Source organism: Dendrobates tinctorius, unplaced genomic scaffold, assembly GCF_039654945.1.
Source record: "Dendrobates tinctorius isolate UK_male_01 unplaced genomic scaffold, ASM3965494v1 ptg000175l, whole genome shotgun sequence".
NCBI classification, from domain to species: Eukaryota; Metazoa; Chordata; class Amphibia; order Anura; family Dendrobatidae; genus Dendrobates; species Dendrobates tinctorius.
This window is the reverse complement of record NW_027361842.1, coordinates 1,133,962-1,153,294: the sequence shown is the minus strand read 5'-3', so window position 1 is coordinate 1,153,294 and position 19,333 is coordinate 1,133,962. Positions and strand designations below refer to the sequence as shown.

The window sequence follows — 19,333 nt, the reverse complement described above, 5'->3', positions numbered from 1 at the left end:
TCCTATTGACTGCGATCAACCTCAAGACAGAAACTGTGGACGAGGTGATCAAAGCGTGCGTGGTACTCCACAATTTTGTTATCTGCAAGGAACCCATTTCCATTGAGGACACCTCTGAAGAAACCACCTTGCAAGATTACCATGACATTACCACTAGAAGTTCTGTGACGGTTTCAGTAATGAGGGACAATTTTGCACTATACTTTATGTCACCTCAAGGCAGAGTACACTGGCAGGATGACAGAGTGTGAAAGATTTGTGCCCTAACCAAACTTGTGTACCTTCTGTACCAACAGTATATACCTTTGCCAACCAAAGTTGGCTATCTTGTCATGGTCTCTATTTTTAGCTTTAGGCCACAGGTGTGTACCTGGTTGTGTTTTATGCAAAGTATTTCACCTTTTAACAAAAGTTGTGTACATTGTTAGGAAATCACCAACAATAAACACAACTTTTTAGGTGAAATACTTTGCTTCAAACACAACCAGGAACACAACTGTGGCAAAAAGCTAAAATTTACCCACAGTTATATACCTAGTTTTGAATACCATTTCACCTTTTAAATACCCTGTATTTAACCTTTTTCGCCGCAGAAAGAAATGACAGACAACCAGTGTAAAATAATTTAACTTTTATTGAAAAATGTTTTTTTTAGTAAACTTTTTTAAAATTTTAATAAACTTGTTTAATAAAACTTTGAAACTATAAAACTGAAACCATAAAACTGGTCATTTTTATTTAAATACACACATTATAAATCTGTGTAGTGTGTGGTGGAAATACTGCTGTAGGGGCTGCGGGACACTTCGACACTGGGAGTGTGGAGAGAGGACTGGGATCGTGGTGGGGAAGGAACAGTTAGAGGTGAAGGTGTGGAAAAAACTACAGAATGGGTGGACATGTGGGAAGCAGAAGAGGTGGTGGGTGGTGGAGTGGAGGGTTGGGCAGGGACTGTAGGAGCAGATGATGTTGATGGCAAGTTGTATGGGGAAGGAGTTTGGTACGGGGCAGGTTGCTGGAAGTGGGGAGATGTCTGGTACGGGGCAGGTTGCTGGAAGTGGGGAGATGTCTGGTACGGGGCAGGTTGCTGGAAGTGGGGAGATGTCTGGTACGGGGCAGGTTGCTGGAAGTGGGGAGATGTCTGGTACTGGGGAGGTTGCTGGTACTGGGGAGTTTGCAGGTACTGTGGAGGTTGCTGGTACTGGGGAGGTTGCTGGTGCTGGGGAGGTTGCTGGTGCTGGGAAGGTGGATGGTGCTGGGGAGGTGGATGGTGCTGGGGAGGTGGATGGTGCTGGGGAGGTGGATGGTATGTAATAGGAGGGGAGGATGGAAAGTGGCTGGAGGTGGATGGTATGTAATAGGAGGGGGAGGATGGAAAGTGGCTGGAGGGGGTGTAGATGTAATAGGAGGGGGAGGATGGAAAGTGGCTGGAGGGGGTGCAGGTGGAGGAACTACTGTGGTGGGAGGAGGAGGAGGTTGGAAGGTAACTTGCTGGAGAGCAGCGTGGCATGAATGCATTACATGCATCTGCTGGGCAGGAGAGAGCGTTTCCATGCGCTTCACAACAGACCTGAAAAAGGTGTGGTTTGGCGAAGATCTTGCTTCTGAATGCATGGTTTGCAGAAGTGTCTTCACCTCCAGAATGCTGGAGTTGATCTGCTGATAGCCTGCGGAGATTTGCTCTGACAAGACTTTTAGACAGTTCTGGAAAGATGCATTCAGATGCAAGAACTCTGGCGCATAAGTCTTTTCCTGACCCCTCTGCCGCTGCCGCCCAGTACCCGCAGGTGTACTAGAGGTGGCAGGGGCAGAAGGGTGGGGTAAAGGGAAAGCGATCTCCTCACCAGCAGCTTCATGTAATGTAGGCGGCCACGATGCTCCTGTGCTGGTGGATGGGACAGATGGGTCGAATGTGTGGGAAGGCTGGGAAGGTGCAGATGTACCGGGGCGGTCGAAGTGTCCCTCGGTGCCGGTCTCCTCAGGGATCGCCTCAGAAGGGTCCAATCGTGCCGGCTCCCGAGTGCTGCTCACCGTGCTGTGGAATAAAGAGAAAAAAAAACAATTAAAATACTGACATGGTATGGCCCTGGCTGAAAAAAAAATTTACATATAACATTTTTTTTCACATGTGGTGTGTAATATTTACCTTCTGGTGACCATTGTTTCCCGGAGGAACGACAGGGCTTCTGCGTACTTGTACTTGCTCCTGCGTCCTCCAGATCCACTCGGGGCCCGCATCTCTTTATTGAACTCCTTCTTGAAACGATCTCTCACAGACCGCCACCGATTCACAATTCTGTCCCCTGAAACGAGAAAGGAGTGGTTAGTATACAACATCAGTGTTTCCCAAACTCCAGTCCTCATGGTCCCCAGGGGTCATGTTTTCAGGATTTCCATAGTAAATAGAAATCCTGAACACATGATCCGTGGGGACCACGAGGACTGGAGTTCGGGAAACACTGGTTTACATCAAGCAACCGGTACCGTATATACTTACGCTCTTTAATCTGGGCCCGAGCTTCGAGGTCCTCCCAGTGGCCCACAAGGAGCGAACAGATTTCCTCCCAGAGTCGTCGGGTAACGATCAGGTCAGCGTGGCGGCGGTCAGCCATATTCCAGAGCGGCTCCCTTTCTCTGACGAGATCGATGAGGCGGTCCACATCAATCCCTCCATCCTCACCGTCAGAGTCGGGAGCACGCTGTGAAGGCTGTTAAAGAAAAAGACAAAAATAACATAATTAGCCTCCACAAAAGAAATGAAATAAAAAGTGCAAAAAAACAAAGCAAAAATATTTATACTTACACGCTGGTGACCGCCGCATTGCTGTCGCCGATGACCCTGGGAGGCACTGCGAGGACCTCTTGGCCAAGCACCAGATTGGGAAGACTAGAGAAGAAAACAAAAAATGTTATGTCTTTGGATGTAGGCATTTGTTTGCTGTGTGTGGTCTGCAGAACATTGTTTTCTATGTGTTGTGTGTAGTGTGATGTTGTGTTTCTGCGTTTGATGCAAAAAACTTACCAATTGTGAGCCCACTCCAGGTGTCTGTCCACCCCTTCCTTCTTCTTCTGGGAGCTCCTCTTCATCTTGTGATTCCTGTTTTGAAATAAAAGGCAATGAATAGACATATATTACAGAGAAGATGGATTTTGGAAATAAAAACTTACCGTCAAACGCTGACGATGCGAGGGAGGGCTCCCAGAAGATGATGTGCTGTCTTCCTGGTGGCCACACTCCATGCCTGTGGGTGGTGTTCCAGCTGCTGCCATTGCTGCTGCTGCTGCTGCATCTATTGGACGGCTGTTGAATAAAGAGAAACAAAGGGCCAATGAATATCTTGATATTCAATAGCCCTAGTTTGGAGGAATGGGTTATTTGATAATTACCGTCTCTCATCTGCTGCTGGCCTCCCCTCCTCAGCATGTTCTATTTGCTGCTCCATTTGGGGTGGTGGTGGTGCGGATGGTGCTGCAGTGGTCTCCTGCCTTCTCCTGCTTCGCTTGGTTGCTTTCTTGGGTGGCATGTTGGGTGTGGCTGTGGGTCCCACTGTCTTGCTTTTATATATGTCTTGTGGGCAGAGCTACTGAGCATGCTCAGACCAAAAAACCGGATCCGGCGCATTGCGGCGCTCATAGGCTTCCATTGTGTGAAAAAGCCGGACGCGCCGGATCCGGCGTGTCCGGCTTTTTCGCCGGAGACAAAAAACGTTACAGTCACCGTTTTTTCCAGACGCCGGATCGCGACACATTGCCGGATCCGGCGAAAACCGGATGAAACGCATGGCCATCCGGCGCGATCCGGCGCAAATGCAAGTCAATGGGGGGGAAACCGGATCCGGCATTGCATTTCGCCGGATCCGGTTTCTGTCAAAAGCGCCGGATCGCTCCTGACGGCGAAAACCTGATGTGTGAAAGAGGCCTTAGGAAAGAAACAAATGCACTAATTCCTGGCTTTTAGCCATAGAGAAAACTGCTCAAATACAAGTAACTATCCATCAAGATTTGTACCTAAGCTGCAAGTAAAATTATAGCTGTAAGAATATCTCACCTAGCACACTGAAATCGTGTGGAATGAAAGCCGCATCCCTCACCCCGACGCGCATTTCGTCCTCTTCTTACAGCTATAATTTTACTTGCAGCTTAGGTACAAATCTTGATGGATAGTTACTTGTATTTGGGCAGTTTTATCTATGGCTAAAAGCCGGGAATTAGTGCATTTGTTTCTTTCCTAAGCGCTGTATAAGCTATGGCTGATGCTGGGCTTTTTATTGTGGCTTTGTCCGAGCGCATTTAAATGAGAGGGAACTTTGCCCAATATTGTTCATATAATTCTGGTTAGCTGCTATAGTATGATTGTCTCTACCTTTTGCCCATATTTGTGTGTTTAAAGGGGTGATTAGCCTTTTATGTCCCACAATAGAGGTTGCTATTTTTATTATTTATTCTCAATTGTGATTTTTTAATGTGTATGCAATAAAAACTATTTTATTTTACTTGTTTGGTAATTGTGCTTTTTCTGTTCACCCTTTTAATATGGTGTAACGGACGGGTTTATTATGATTGTAGGTGGCACATTAATTTGTTGGATTATAAAGTGATTATAATACAGATGAGACAAAAGTAGAGCTTTTTGGGCAGAGGCATCAACATAGAGTTTACAGGAGAAAAAAAGGCATTCAAAGAAAAGAATACGGTCCCTACAGTCAAACATGGCGGAGGTTCCCTGATGTTTTGGGGTTGCTGTGCTGCCTCTGGCACTAGACTGCTTGACCGTTTGCATCGCATTATGAAGTCTGAAGACTACCAACAAATTTTGCAGCATAATGTAGGGCCCAGTGTGAGAAAGCTGGGTCTTCCTCAGAGGTCATGGGTCTTCCAGCAGGACAATGACCCAAAACACACTTCAAAAAGCACTAGAAAATGGTTTGGGAGAAAGCACTGGAGACTTCTAAGGTGGCCAGCAATGAGTCCAGACCTGAATCCCATAGAACACCTGTGGAGAGATCTAAAAATGGCAGTTTGGAGAAGGCACCCTTCAAATATCAGGGACCTGGAGCAGTTTGCCAAAGAAGAATGGTCTAAAATTCCAGCAGAGCATTGTAAGAAACTCACTGATGGTTACTGGAAGTGGTTGGTCGCAGTTATTTTGGCTAAAGGTTGTGCAACCAAGTTTTAGGCTGAGGGTGCCAATACTTTTGTCTGGCCCATTTTTGGAGTTTTGTGTGAAATGATCAATGTTTTGCTTTTTGCTTCATTCTCTTTTGTGTTTTTTTCATTTAAGACAAATTAAATGAAGATAATAATACCAAAGAATTTGTGTCTGCAATCATTTTCAGGAAGAAACTGAGTATTATCTGACAGAATTGCAGGGGTGTCAATACTTTTGGCCACAACTCTGTAGGTTCCCATTCAGATGAAGACTTCAGTCTAAGTGCGGATTGGCATTAGGTAGGGTCCTGGAAAACGAGAAATACCTTACCGTGGCTTCCAGATACTCATAACTTGGCCATTTTATGCGCTAAACTTTCTCAATTTCTCATACTTCTAATGCAGTAATGCAATTCATTTTTCATGTTTGCATGTTATGGTGCTACAGTAAAACATTTTTAAAACACAGGCAGGGAAATGCTTTACCTCACAGAAAGAATCAGCTGTGATCCTGTACTGTGATGTCTGTATACTCTTTTCTGCCCTGCCCAGGGCAGCAGGGATGATCCGGTCACCGCATACACTATGTAAGTTACTTCCTTTTCCCTTTTGCTCTGTTCATTTTTAGGTCTGTTTGTGACCAATTTATTTATATTGTAGTACTGATACACCAGAGCGTTGGGATATATTTTTTCTGAATACAACGATTTAGTCTCACTTATTTTGATGCACTCAGATTGGTCCATTTATGACCATGTTAAGATCAGCAATTTGGCTGTGTTGCACTTTGCAGTTTTTATAAGGGATGTTTAATATGATGACCTTGATATAGTCTGAGATGATTAATGCACTGTTACACTTTATTATGCTTATTTAATTTGACTGCTGTAATCATTTGTAAAATTAGTACTTGAGTCTGGTGACTTGTCCCTTTTTACTGGCACGCGGCAGCTTTTGTTTAAATGAAAAATTATTTTAGGTTTTTACTCCTTAGTGGTGGTTATTTTCCTCCACTGTTTCTGTGTGTTTGAATACTTATTTGAGTTTTTCCTATATAATTATTTTGGGACTTTTTGTGCTCATATCATACTTTACCGCTGCAGTGGCTACCACAAAGAGGCTCACTCGTGCTCATAGATGGGTGTCCTGAGTCGGAGACCCCTTTTTTGATTTCTATATGGTCATATATGGATTATGGACAATTATTAGCTTTATGAGACTCATTCTTTAACGGCATTTGCCTTTGTGGATTACCTAGTTTGCATGGCGGAGTTATGCAGACTCTTCGCTCAGTGGCTTTCCCTTTACATTTTTCTAAGCTCAGCAACGCTACAGGTTGCGCATTGATGCAGGTACGTTGTCTAATCTGGATACCTTTTGCTCCACATCCTGTATAGGAGCAAGTACTCCATGGAGACCAATGTGACCAAAAGAGAGGATCTGCAATGGCAAAAAGTTATAAAAAGCTGATTACCGTATATGGAACGTGTCAAAATTAAAATATTGGTTTTAATACAAGAGAAGGTTTATTTGCATTTTGAAGTTATAGTCCTGCATTTTACTGCCAGGTTATCCAGTTAGGATTCTCTATCGACTATTTTAGTTTTCCTTTTCCCCTGTGTAGGTCCCCCAGAAGCATCCAGAATTTTTAACGGCAATTTAACAGGAGGTCTGAAACATTATCTAATGATTATTGTAGTAAAACTAGGCTTTTTGGATGACCTGAAAAGAGAATTGTCTCTTTTAATGTAATTACCAGCTGGCCATGTAGTGACTCTAGAGCAGGGATGTCAAACTGAAACACACAGAGGGCCACAATTAAAAATTTGAGCAAAATCGCAAGCCAACCATAACCCATACATGACTGGAGGTATTTTCGGTTTTGTATTTTCATTTTTTGCTCCCCTTCTTCTCAGAGCCATAACTTTTTTATTTTTCCATTAATATAGCCATGTGAGGGCTTGTTTTTTGCGGGACTAGTTTTACTTTTGAACAACACCATTGGTTTTACCATGTTGGAAACTCCAAAATGGGAAAAAAATTCCACGTGTGGTGAAATTGCAAAAAAATTACAATCTCACACTTGTTTTTTGTTTGGCTTTTTTTTACTAGGTTCACTAAATGCTAAAATTGACCTGGCATTATGATTCTACAGGTCATTACAAGTTCATAGACACCAAACATGTCTAGTTTGTTTTTTATCTAAGTGGTGAAAAAAATTCCAAAATTTGTTTAAAAAAAATTGCGCCATTTTCCGATACCAGTAGCGTCTCCATTTTTCGTGATCTCATGTTGGTTGAGGGCTTATTTTTTGTGTGCTGAGCTGATGTTTTAATGATACCATTTTGGTGCCGATACGATCTTCTGATGGCCCGTTATTGCATTTTAATGCAATATCGCAGCGACCAAAAAAATGTAATTCTAGCGTTTTGACTTTTTCCTCGCTACGCCGTTTACCAATCAGGTTAATTCTTCTTTTTATTGATTTATCAGGCGATTCTGAACGCAGCGATACCAAATATGTGTGCGTTTGATTTTTTTTTTATTGTTTTATTTTGAATGGGGCGAAAGGGGGGTGATTTGAACTTTTATATTTTTTATGCTTTTTATATTTTTAAAAACATTTTGGTTTTTTACTTTTGCCATGTTTCAATAGTCTCCTTGGGAGACTAGAAGCTTCCATAACCCGATCGGCTCTGTTACATAGAGGCGATAATCAGATCGCCGTTATGTAGTAGAATTACTCACTTGCTATGAGTGCCAATCACCAGGTGGTGCTTACAGCATCCCGGCAGTGACAACCATAGAGGTCTCCAGGAGACCTCTGGTGGTTGTCATGCCAACAAACTGATGACCCGCGATCTCTTGACGGGGTCACCGGTGACAGCGGCATTTAACGGGTTAATAGCCTCGAGTGGATTGTGATTCCACCCGCAGCTATTCCAGGCACATGTCAGCTGTTCAAAACAGCTGCCATGTCCCGGGAAAGATATGGGTTCACTGCAGGAGCCCACATCAAAGGGAGGGAGTCCCACTTCGGCGTACTATTACGCCCAACATTGAAAAGGGGTTAATATTTATTAAAATGCCTACAATTGAGGACATTTTTCCTTACCATCAAATAAAACAATGAGCATTTTCATATGGAAACAAACTTAAACGTACAAAGCACATTTTAATTAGTAGATCTTAGAATAAAATAAATGCATAATCACAAATGGGGCATACTGGAATAATATAATATGTTATGTAAGAGAAGTAAAAAGCATATGCCATATATGCCACATAGTCCTCCATACTGTATAAAGATCCCACATAATTCGCCATACAGTATAATGACCCCACATTTATAGAAATCTCCTGTCTACTGCATTTTTTTTTCCTCAACATAAATTGACCTGCAGTGCGAGTTTCAAATCCGGAGCATGTCAATGTCTCTTACATGTACGATGAGTTTTATGTGCGGAATTTCCCAATAGACTTGCATTAGATGTGGAAAATCCTCATGTAAAAAACACATGTGGTTTAATGTGTTTCTGCTGCAGAAATACATAAAAAGGCATATAATCCGCACATAACTGTATCAATTAAGTTTTGTCAGAGCCAAATGCCAGGAAGTATTAAAAACAAAGCACCATTTTTTTTTTAAACATGACATACCAAAAAGAGACAAAAACGTAGAGTCAAAATGCATGTAAAAAAACTGAACACAAAAACGCATGCAACAAACCGCAAGTAATCTAATTTACATAGTAGGTAAAGACATTTTTTAAAATCAAAAACTCACCAAAATCTAATCATGAGAATGTATCCTAACACCTTCTGACAGATTAAAGGGAACCTTTCCCATATAAAGAAGAGCCACCACCTCAAAGCCCTTACACAGTATACAGGTATCCATGTATATACTGTATGTCCCCCAATGAGCTCGCCATAGCACAAAAAAGACCTTTTATTATACTCACCTTTGGGGCGGTCTTGTCAAATGGGCGTTGCTGGTCTTGATCCATTGCCTCCTCTCTTCTGCAATCGCTCTTCTCCTTCTGTGCAGGCATACTTCTTTCTGCCCTGTCGAGGGCAGAGCAAAGTACCTAAGTGCGCATGTGTCGGCGCTCTGCGGCCTTTCCCCACATTTGCGCATTACAAAACTTTGCTCTGCCCTCGACAGGGCACAGGTAAGTATGCCTGCGCAGGAGCATGATGGTGGACACTGTATGGATGAAGTAGGATGCATCAGCCACATAAAGCAAGATGGAGAATACAGAACATAACAAGAGAGGAGGAGCCTGATCAAGACCAGCGATGCACATCGGATCGGACTGGCCCGTAGGTCAGTATGATAAAAGTATTATTTGTGTTATGCAGAGCGCATTGGGGACTTATGTACAGCATTCTAAAATGCTGTCACATAGGGCTTACAGGTGCTGGACCTACTTTATATGGCAAAAACCTGGTGACGGGTTCTCTTTAATCCCCACAGCCATTTTTCAAATTTGACTTGTCACTTTTTTTGTGGCAATAATTTTGTAAGGTTTGTACTTAACCAAGTATTTCTGAGATTGTTGTTTTTTTAGTGAATCAGTGTACTGTATGTTCATAGGTAAATTTTGGTTGATATTAGTGATGACAGTGAAGGTGCTTGGATTACATCATATCCTAGCATGCTTGGGTGTTATCCGAGCATCTGGGAGTGCTTGAATATTATGTTCGAGTCTCAGTGGCTGCATGTTTTCATTCAGTTCATTTTTCATAACTGCACTCACAAGAGTTGAAGCAAATTGGAGATGAAATCACTTAATGGGTTTTTAGGCCCTCTTTTTATTATGATGTATTGGTTTTGCAGAAGCCTAAGGTTAATTTTTCATGATGAGTTTTTGATGCAACGTATTTACACTGGAAAAAAGAAATGGATCGTCTTAATGTTCCAGCAAAGTGGATGAGATTTATAGAAATCTCATGTCCACTGTGATTTATATTTCACCCTGCGTAAATTGATCCGCAGAGCATGTTTGAAGTCCATAATAAGTCAATTTCTGTTGCAGAGACACTGAGTTTTACAGTATGTGCAAATTTTCGGCATAGATTTGAATTACATGAGAAAAATCCACAGGTAAAAAAAAACCACATCTGTTTTTAGTACATTTCTACTGTGGAAATACCATGAAACATAACTGTATTAACCCCTTCACACCAGGGCCATTTTCCTTTTTTCCCTCTCCTTTTTCCAAGGGTCGTAACTTCTTAATTTTTACATCAATATAGCCATATGAGGGTTTGTTTTCTGCAGGACAAGATATACTTTTGAATGACAACATAGATTTACCATATACAGTAGTGTAAAACGGGAAAAGAATTTCCAAGTGTGATGAAATTGCAAAAAAGTGCAATTCCACAATTTTTTGGGCGGGGTTTCTTATTTACCATGTCCTGTATATGGTAAAACTGACTCAACAATATGATTCCCCAGGTCAGTTTGAGTACTGCGATACCAAACGTGTATAGTATATTTGTTATTTAAAGGGAACCTGTCAGCAGGGTTGTTCATAGTAACCTACTCACAGTGTCAGGTCGGAGCCGTTTTACTGAATAAAATGATACCTTTGTTGATGAAATCTGTCTTGTGCTTCTTTTTAATCCTTATTTTTAGTTTTTATGTAATGATATGCTCGTGTCCTAAGGTGGGGTTGGTGTATGTGGTGCTCTGATTACATATTCATAATGCAGACTGATGACAGGTCACTGATCCCTCTTATATATCTGCATGTCATCTACTCCTGTATATAGTATATACTTGTATGTCATCTCCCCCTGTATATAGTATATACCTGTATGTCATCTCCCCTGTATATAGTATATACCTGTATGTCATCTCCTCCTGTATATAGTATATAGCTGTATGTCATCTCCCCCTGTATATAGTATATACCTGTATATCATCTCGCCCTGTATATAGTATATACCTGTATGTCATCTCCCCTGTATATAGTTTATACCTGTATGTCATCTCCTCCTGTATGTAGTATATACCTGTATGTCATCTCCAGGTTCCGGTGGAGGTTCAATGTCCCTGTAGCACAGAGCATTTCAGTGCGGCGGCTCCGCCCCCTGAGTGTAATACCATTTAGTTAGAAATTGGAAAGAAGGACCAATTTAGAGTGGCATTAGCTGTAGCTGCATAAATAAGTTTAAAGCGAACCAGGCATTACCAGGTTGGTGCTGTTACACTGATTAAAATGATACCTGGGTTGGAGAAATCCATCTTGTGCTTCTTTTTTTAATCTGTGCTTGAAGTTTTAAGTTAATGAGATGCTTCATGCCAGACAAAGAGAAGTTCCTGATTCTGGACTTCTCCTGCAGTCTGTCAGAGGGTGGTCTGTGTCAGCACAGTAATAAATTGTGTAATTTCCAGCTTTACAGAAGGATGATTTTGGCACCCTAGGAGTTCGGTTGCCACAGTGGCCTTGCCTCCCTCCAGGGGGGAGTGATGTCATGCCTGAAAGCAAAGAAGGAATCTCCTTACCAAGTAGTTCCAGCATACAACACAGTTCCTTCTCCAGGCCAGCAGGGGGAGCTCTAAACCCGACTTCAGGGGAGCTGCTCTCTCTGGTCAGGAGGAGGAAGTTAGTGAAGTTAGTGCCTGAACAGGGTTGAGATAGGACGTGTGGAGAGGAGCTGAGGGACAGGAGCTATAGTTGAGTTCACCCCCAGGCTTGAGCGCCAGAGACCAGGCCATGGAGCCCGAGGCAGTGTGGGTACTAAAGCCCCAGCAGCAGAATCCGGAGGACATAAGACCGCAGATACTCTGTCCCCAACTGATACTCGATGACACAGCAGCACGTGTGAGCCGGAGATGCCAGATAGGAGAGATCCCTGAAGCAGGCTACAGTTGCCTGCGAGTTGTCAAGCGAGTGGAGTTCTACCTAAGTAGAAGACAGAGAGAGGAACTTGAATAGAGTTTACAGCAGCAAGTACCTCAGACAATAGCACTAGAAAGGAGGACTCACAACCCACCTGAATTTAGGAGATTCACAAATTGCTTTTAGGCTGACCGACTCCAGAACCATCTGTAACCTGAGTCCTGGACAGTACCTGCATTGCTCAGTAAAACGGAAACTGCAGCCAGCTGTGTCCTCTATTTATACCTCCGTCACCTACCCAACTCTGCTACATCTATCATCACCACCTCTAACATCTGCATACCAACTGCCCTGGGACAAATCTCTGCCTGTGGAGAGCTGCACCACCTTAGCTGCATTACCATCAGTCCCAGAGGATCTGCTCTGCAGCGCTGGTCACCTTTGACCAGAAACCACAGGTGGCGTCACGAACACTTTATTACAAACTCTTTATTTTTCCCCTTTTTCATCATTATCCCCTTTTATTGGATGCCTAGGGCCACAGACCAGGTCACTGCTGCTGTGACACTGCCCCTTTAAGAAGCGACCTGGTACCGAGTATCCCCACTGCCCTGGTGGGCGATCCACGATAACACCATAGAAATTATAAGAATAGGCCTCAGTTACCACAACTGTCTACAAGGAAAACTGTTGTTCATAGCAATCAATCACAGCTCAGCTTTCATCTTTTAACCCCTTCACCCCCAAGGGTGGTTTGCACGTTCATGACCGGGCCAATTTTTACAATTCTGACCACTGTCCATTTATGAGGTCATAACTCTGGAACGCTTCCATGGATCCCGGTGATTCTGACATTGTTTTCTTGTGACGTATTGTACTTCATGATAGTGGTAAAATTTCATTCAAATAACGCGTTTATTTGTGAAAAAAATGGAAATTTGGCAAAAATTTTGAAAATTTTGCAATTTTCCAACTTTGAATTTTTATGCCCTTAAATCACAGAGATGCGGCACACAAAAAACTTAATAAATAACATTTCCCACATGTTTACTTTACATCAGCATGATTTTGGAACCAAAATTTTTTTTTGTTAGGAAGTTATAAGGGTTAAAAATTGACCAGCGATTTCTCATTTTTGCAACACCATTTTATTTTTACTGACCACATCACATTTGAAGCCACTTTGAGGGGTCTATATGATAGAAAATACCCAAAAGTGACACCATTCTAAAAACTGCACCCCTCAAGGTGCTCAAAACCACATTCAAGAAGTTTATTAAGGTGCGTCACAGGAATTTTTTTGAATATTTAAAAAAAAATGAACATCTAACTTTTTTTCACAAAAAAAATACTTCAGGTTCAATTTTTTTATTTTACCAAGGGTAACAGGAGAAATTGGACTGCAAAAGTTATTGTGCAATTTGTCCTGAGTACGCTGATACCTGATATGTGGGGGGAACGACTGTTTCGGCGCATGGCAGAGCTCAGAATGGAAGGAGCGCCGTTTGACTTTTTCAATGCAAAATTGGCTGGAATTCAGATCGGACGCCATGTCACGTTTGGAGAGCCCCTGATGTACCTAAACAGTGGAAACCCCCTACAAGTGACCCAATTTTGGAAACTAGACCCCCCAAGGAACTTATCTAGATATGTGGTGAGAACTTTTAACCCACAAGGGCTTCACAGAAGTTTATAACGTACAGCGGTACAATTAAAAAATCATATTTTTTCCACAAAAATGATCTTTTCACCCCAATTTTTATTTTCCCAAGGGTAACAGGACCCTAAAAGTTATTGTGCAATTTGTCCTGAGTAGGCTGATACCCCACATGTGGGGGTAAACCACTATTTGGGCGCAAGGCAGTGCTCGGAAGGGAAGCAGCGCCATTTGATGTTTTTGGCTGGAATTGAGATCTGACACCATGTCACGATTGGAAAACCCCTGATGTACCAAAACAGTGGAAACCCCCCACAAATGACACCATTTTGGAAACTAGACCCCCTAAGGAACTTATCTAGATATGTGGTGAGAACTTTGAACCCACAAGGGCTTCACAAAAGTTTATAACGTACAGCGGTACAATTAAAAAATCATATTTTTTCCACAAAAATGATCTTTTCACCCCCAATTTTTATTTTCCCAAGGGTAACAGGACCCTAAAAGTTATTTTGCAATTTGTCCTGAGTACGCTGATACCCCACATGTGGGGGTAAACCACTATTTGGGCGCATGGCAGAGCTCGGAAGGGAAGCAGCGCCATTTGACGTTTTTGGCTGGAATTGAGATCGGACACCATGTCGCGATTGGAAAACCCCTGATGTACCAAAACAGTGGAAACCCCCCACAAATGACACCATTTTGGAAACTAGACCCCCTAAGGAACTTATCTAGATGTGTGGTGAGAACTTCGAACCCCCAAGGGCTTCACAGAAGTTTATAACATACAGCCATACAATTAAAAAATCATATTTTTTCCACAAAAATGATCTTTTCACCCTTAATTCTTATTTTTCCAAGGGTAACAGGACCCTAAAAGTTATTGTGCAATTTGTCCTGAGTACGCTGATACTCCACATGTGGGGGTAAACCACTATTTGGGCGCATGGCAGAGCTCGGAAGGGAAGCAGCGCCATTTGACGTTTTTGGCTGGAATTGAGATCGGACACCATGTCGCGATTGGAAAACCCCTGATGTACCAAAACAGTGGAAACCCCCCACAAATGACACCATTTTGGAAACTAGACTCCCTAAGGAACTTATCTAGATATGTGGTGAGAACTTTGAACCCACAAGGGCTTCACAGAAGTTTATAACGTACAGCGGTACAATTAAAAAAATCATATTTTTTCCACAAAAATGATCTTTTCACCCCCAATTTTTATTTTCCCAAGGGTAACAGGACCCTAAAAGTTATTTTGCAATTTGTCCTGAGTACGCTGATACCCCACATGTGGGGGTAAACCACTATTTGGGCGCATGGCAGAGCTCGGAAGGGAAGCAGCGCCATTTGACGTTTTTGGCTGGAATTGAGATCGGACACCATGTCGCGATTGGAAAACCCCTGATGTACCAAAACAGTGGAAACCACCCACAAATGACACCATTTTGTAAACTAGACCCCCCAAGGAACTTATCTATATGTGTGGTGAGCACTTTGAACCCCCCAGTGCTTCACAGAAGTTTATAATGCCCGGGCGTGAAAATAAAAAATTCGTATTTTTTCCACAAACATGATCTTTTAGTCACCATTTTTTTTATTTTCTCAAGGGTACCAGGAGAAATTGGACCACAAAAGTTGTTGTCCAATTTGTCCTGAGTATGCTGATACCCCATATTTGGGAGAAAACTACTGTATGGGCACACGTCTGGGCTCGGAAGGGAAGTAGGGACGTTTTGGAATGCAGACTTTGATGGAATGGTCTGCGGGTGTCATGTGCGTTTGGAGAGCCCCTAATGTACCTAAACTATTGAAACTCCCCATAAAAGACCCCATTTTGGACACTAGACCCCCCACGGAACTTATCTAGATGTGTGGTGAGCACTTTGAACCCCAAGGGCTTCACAGAAGTTTATAATGCCCGGGCATGAATATAAAAAAATCGAATTGTTTCCACAAACATGATCAATTAGTCCCCAATTTTTTCATTTTCCCAAGGGTAACAGGAGAAATTGATCCCCAAAAGTTGTTGTCCAATTTGTCCTGAGTACGTTGACACCCCATATGTGGGAGAAAACTACTGTATGGACACACGTCGGGGCTCGGAAGGGAAGCAGTGACGTTTTGGAATGCAGACTTTGATGGAATGGTCTGCGGGTGTCATGTGCGTTTAGAGAGCCCCTGATGAACCTAAACTATTGAAACTCCCAACAAGTGACCCCATTTTGGACACTGGACCCCCCACCTAACTTATCTAGATGTGTGGTGAGCACTTTGAACCCCCAAGGGCTTCACAGAAGTTTATAACGCTCGGACGTGAAAATAAAAAAATAATTTTTTTCCACAAAAATGATATTTTTGCCCCCAATTTTTTATTTTCCTAAGGGTAACAGGAGAAATTGGACCCCAAAAGTTGTTTTGCAATTTGTCCTGAGTAGGCTGATACCCTACATGTGGGGGTAAAACAGTGTTTGGGCGCATGGCAGAGCTTGGAAGGGAAGGAGCACCATTTGACTTTTTCAACTCAGAATTGGCTGGAATTGAGATCAGACGCCATGTTGCATTTGGAGAGCCCATGATGTGCCCAAACAGTGGAAACCCCCAATTCTAACTCCAACCCGAACCCCAACACACCCCTAACCCTAATCTCAGCCCTAACCCTAGCCCTAACCCCTAACCCTAACCCTAGCCCTAACCCTAGCCCTAACCCTAGCCCTAACCCTAGCCCTAACCCTAGCCCTAACCCTAACCCTAGCCCTGGACCTAACCCTAGCCCTCACCCTAATCGGAAAATAGAAATAAATACATTTTCTTTTAAGTTTATTATTTTTCCCTTACTAAGGGGGTGATACCGGGGGGTTTGATTTACTATTTATCGCGGTTTTTTGTTTGCCAGCTGTCGCACGCTAAAAGACGCTTTTTATTGTAAAAATAGTTTTTGCATCACCACATATCAAGAGCTATAATTTTTCCATATTTTGACCCACCGAGTCATGTGAGGTCTTATTTTTTGCGGGACGAGTTGACGTTTTTATTGGTACCATTTTCGGGCATGTGACATATTTTGATCGCTTTTTATTCCGATTTTTGGGACGCAGAATGAACAAAAACCAGCGTTTCATGAATTTATTTTGGGGGGATGCGTTTACACTGTTCCGCGTGCAGTAAAATTAATAAGGCGGTTTTATTCTTCGGGTCAGTACGGTTACAGCGATACCTCATTTAGGTCATTTTTTTATGTTTTGGTGGTTTTATGCAATGAAAACTATTTTATATAAAAAATAATTATTTTTGCATCGCTTTATTCTGCGAGCTATAACTTTTTTATTTTTTCGCTGATGATGCTGTATGGCAGCTCGTTTTTTGCGGGACAAGATGTCGTTTTCAGTGGTACCATGGATATTTATATGCGTCTTTTTGATCGCGCGTTATTACACTTTTTGTTTGGTGGTATGATAATAAATCATTATTTTTTGCTTCATTTTTATTTTTATTTTTTAAGGGGTTCGCTAAAGGGGTTAACTAATGGGACAGTTTTATAGGGCGGGTCGTTACGGACGCGGCGATACCTAATATGTGTACTTTTATTATTTTTTTTTTTTTTTATTTCCAAAAAATGGATTTATTGGGGGAATATTTTTTTTTTTTTCTAATTTATTTGGCGACTTTTTAAAAATTATTTTAACACTTTTTTTATTTTTTTTTAACTTTATTACATAGTCCCAGGTGGGACTTCACTGTCCTGTGACAGATCGCTGATCTGTCACATCACAGATCACTGTGACAGATCAGCAATCTGTCACAGGCATTGAAAAAGACTTCCTCATGCCTGCGCTTTGCAGGCACTGAGGAAGCCAGCTCCCTGCAGGCCCCCGAAGGCCCCCGTCGCCATCTTGGATTCGGGGGCCTGTAGGGAAAGAGCCCCCCGCAGCAGCGCTGCACATTACGCTGCTGTGGGGGGCTCAGGGAAGCACGGAGGGACCGGGGCGGAAGCACGTGACCGCCCCTGACACATTGTGCCGGGTGTCAGCTGTGATAATCAGCTGACACCCGGCCGCGATTAGCGGCGCTCACCACGTGGGCGCCGCTGATCGCGCTAGACGTACTATCCCGTCCATGGGCATAGGGGCCTGGGTCCCATGGATGGGATAGTACGTCTGATGTCAGAAAGGGGTTAAACAGCTGTGGAGAAATGAAAGATGCTTAGTGATTGGTTGCTATGGGTAACACAGGCAGTGTAACCTGTTGTGGTCAAGAAGATGCGCCTAAGAAATATATTTATATTAGATATTAGATATATATTTATTAGATTAGATATTTACTTTATATATATATCAGATACTTATTATACAGGGCTTTGCATGTGGAGTGAGTGTGGCTATGTGGCGTGGGTGGGGTTATGTAGAGTGGGCATGGCTTGATACACACACACATATACAATATATATATATATGAGTGTTTATGTATGATTTGTAGTGCTGCATAAGAAACATTTTTAACTTTCGGACTTCTGGGTTAAAACAAATAAATGAATGAGATAATCTCATCATAAATGTTTAAGCATAGAGAAAGCCATAAGATTTTGATTAGTGAGATTCTGACCCATTAAACCAATGCAGATATTGTGAATGATGGCATTCCCAGCAACACATTGTTCAAGGAAATACAACTTGGCTCTTTTCAAAAGATACATTTCCATGCACAATGGAAGCAGTTATTCATCACTTTGCTAGAAATGTGTCATGCCTTTTGTATGCAGAGAAAAACACTTTAATAAATTCCTTTAATCCATACTTTCTTTAGAAAATTCATGTTCCTTTATTTTCCATGTGAGAGAAATCCTGTAAGGCCAGGGTCACACTTGCGAGTGTGATGCGAGAGACTCACGCCAGTGTCTCGCATCACTACCCGGCGCTGCCGGCGGCACTCGGGACCAGAGTGTGCGGCTGCATAGAAATACCTGCCGGGTATTGATGTGCGAGTTTCTCGAATCACACTCTCAAGTATGATCCCGGCCTAAAAACAAATCTTGGCCTTGGATATAGTCATATCTTTCTTACCCAGTGGACATTGAAACCTAACATGATAGTTGGAACAATTTTGTCCTCTCTGTTGCTCTTTGTTGATGCACCAGAAGCCCTTTTCTGGATTAGAGTGTACAACCTCTTTGGTGTCTTTTGGCCTATTCCATTCGGTGGTTCTTGCTTCAAGAGCAATAGGTCTAATGCACAAACGCTGTGGGTAATAAAAGCGAATGGCCTCTACCGTTTCATAATCTCCATCACCTTCTGGATGGTCGACATTAAACCAAGATGTCCACTCTGAAGCACCTAAGAGAAAAAGATATCAAAATAATAGAACGTTACAGAAAGGTAATACTCAATCATTTAACCTTGTATAAATTACATTTCATCAAAACAGTGCTGGTAGCTGACATGAACCTGATCCATTCGTTCATCTGGGGTATGTTATGAAAGTAATGTTGTTGCCCCTGTTATGTAATGGCGCTCAACAGTATGCAGTGGGAGAGACAACTGATACCATTATTGAACAGTGGCTTCTGTTGTAGTTTTGAACACACGTGACTTACAATTTGTTCATATTTTGCACATTTTGTGAAAACAATAGCCTCCTGTTAAATGTCAGACATGAGATGTCTATTAAACAATT

The 19,333-nt window shown here is 42.4% G+C and overlaps 1 protein-coding gene across 1 annotated transcript in view; it reads right to left on the bottom strand.

Annotated features, from left to right (window-relative positions):
* The window catches only part of CILP2 (cartilage intermediate layer protein 2), a 53,360-nt gene that overhangs the window by 33,434 nt on the left and 593 nt on the right, over nucleotides 1–19,333 (bottom strand). The window contains exons 2-3 of the mRNA XM_073551328.1: nucleotides 18,724–18,993; nucleotides 6,403–6,588 (exon numbers count right to left, since the gene is read on the bottom strand). Coding sequence (XP_073407429.1) covers nucleotides 6,403–6,588; nucleotides 18,724–18,993 — 456 coding nt within the window. The remainder of the gene's footprint in view (nucleotides 1–6,402; nucleotides 6,589–18,723; nucleotides 18,994–19,333) is intronic.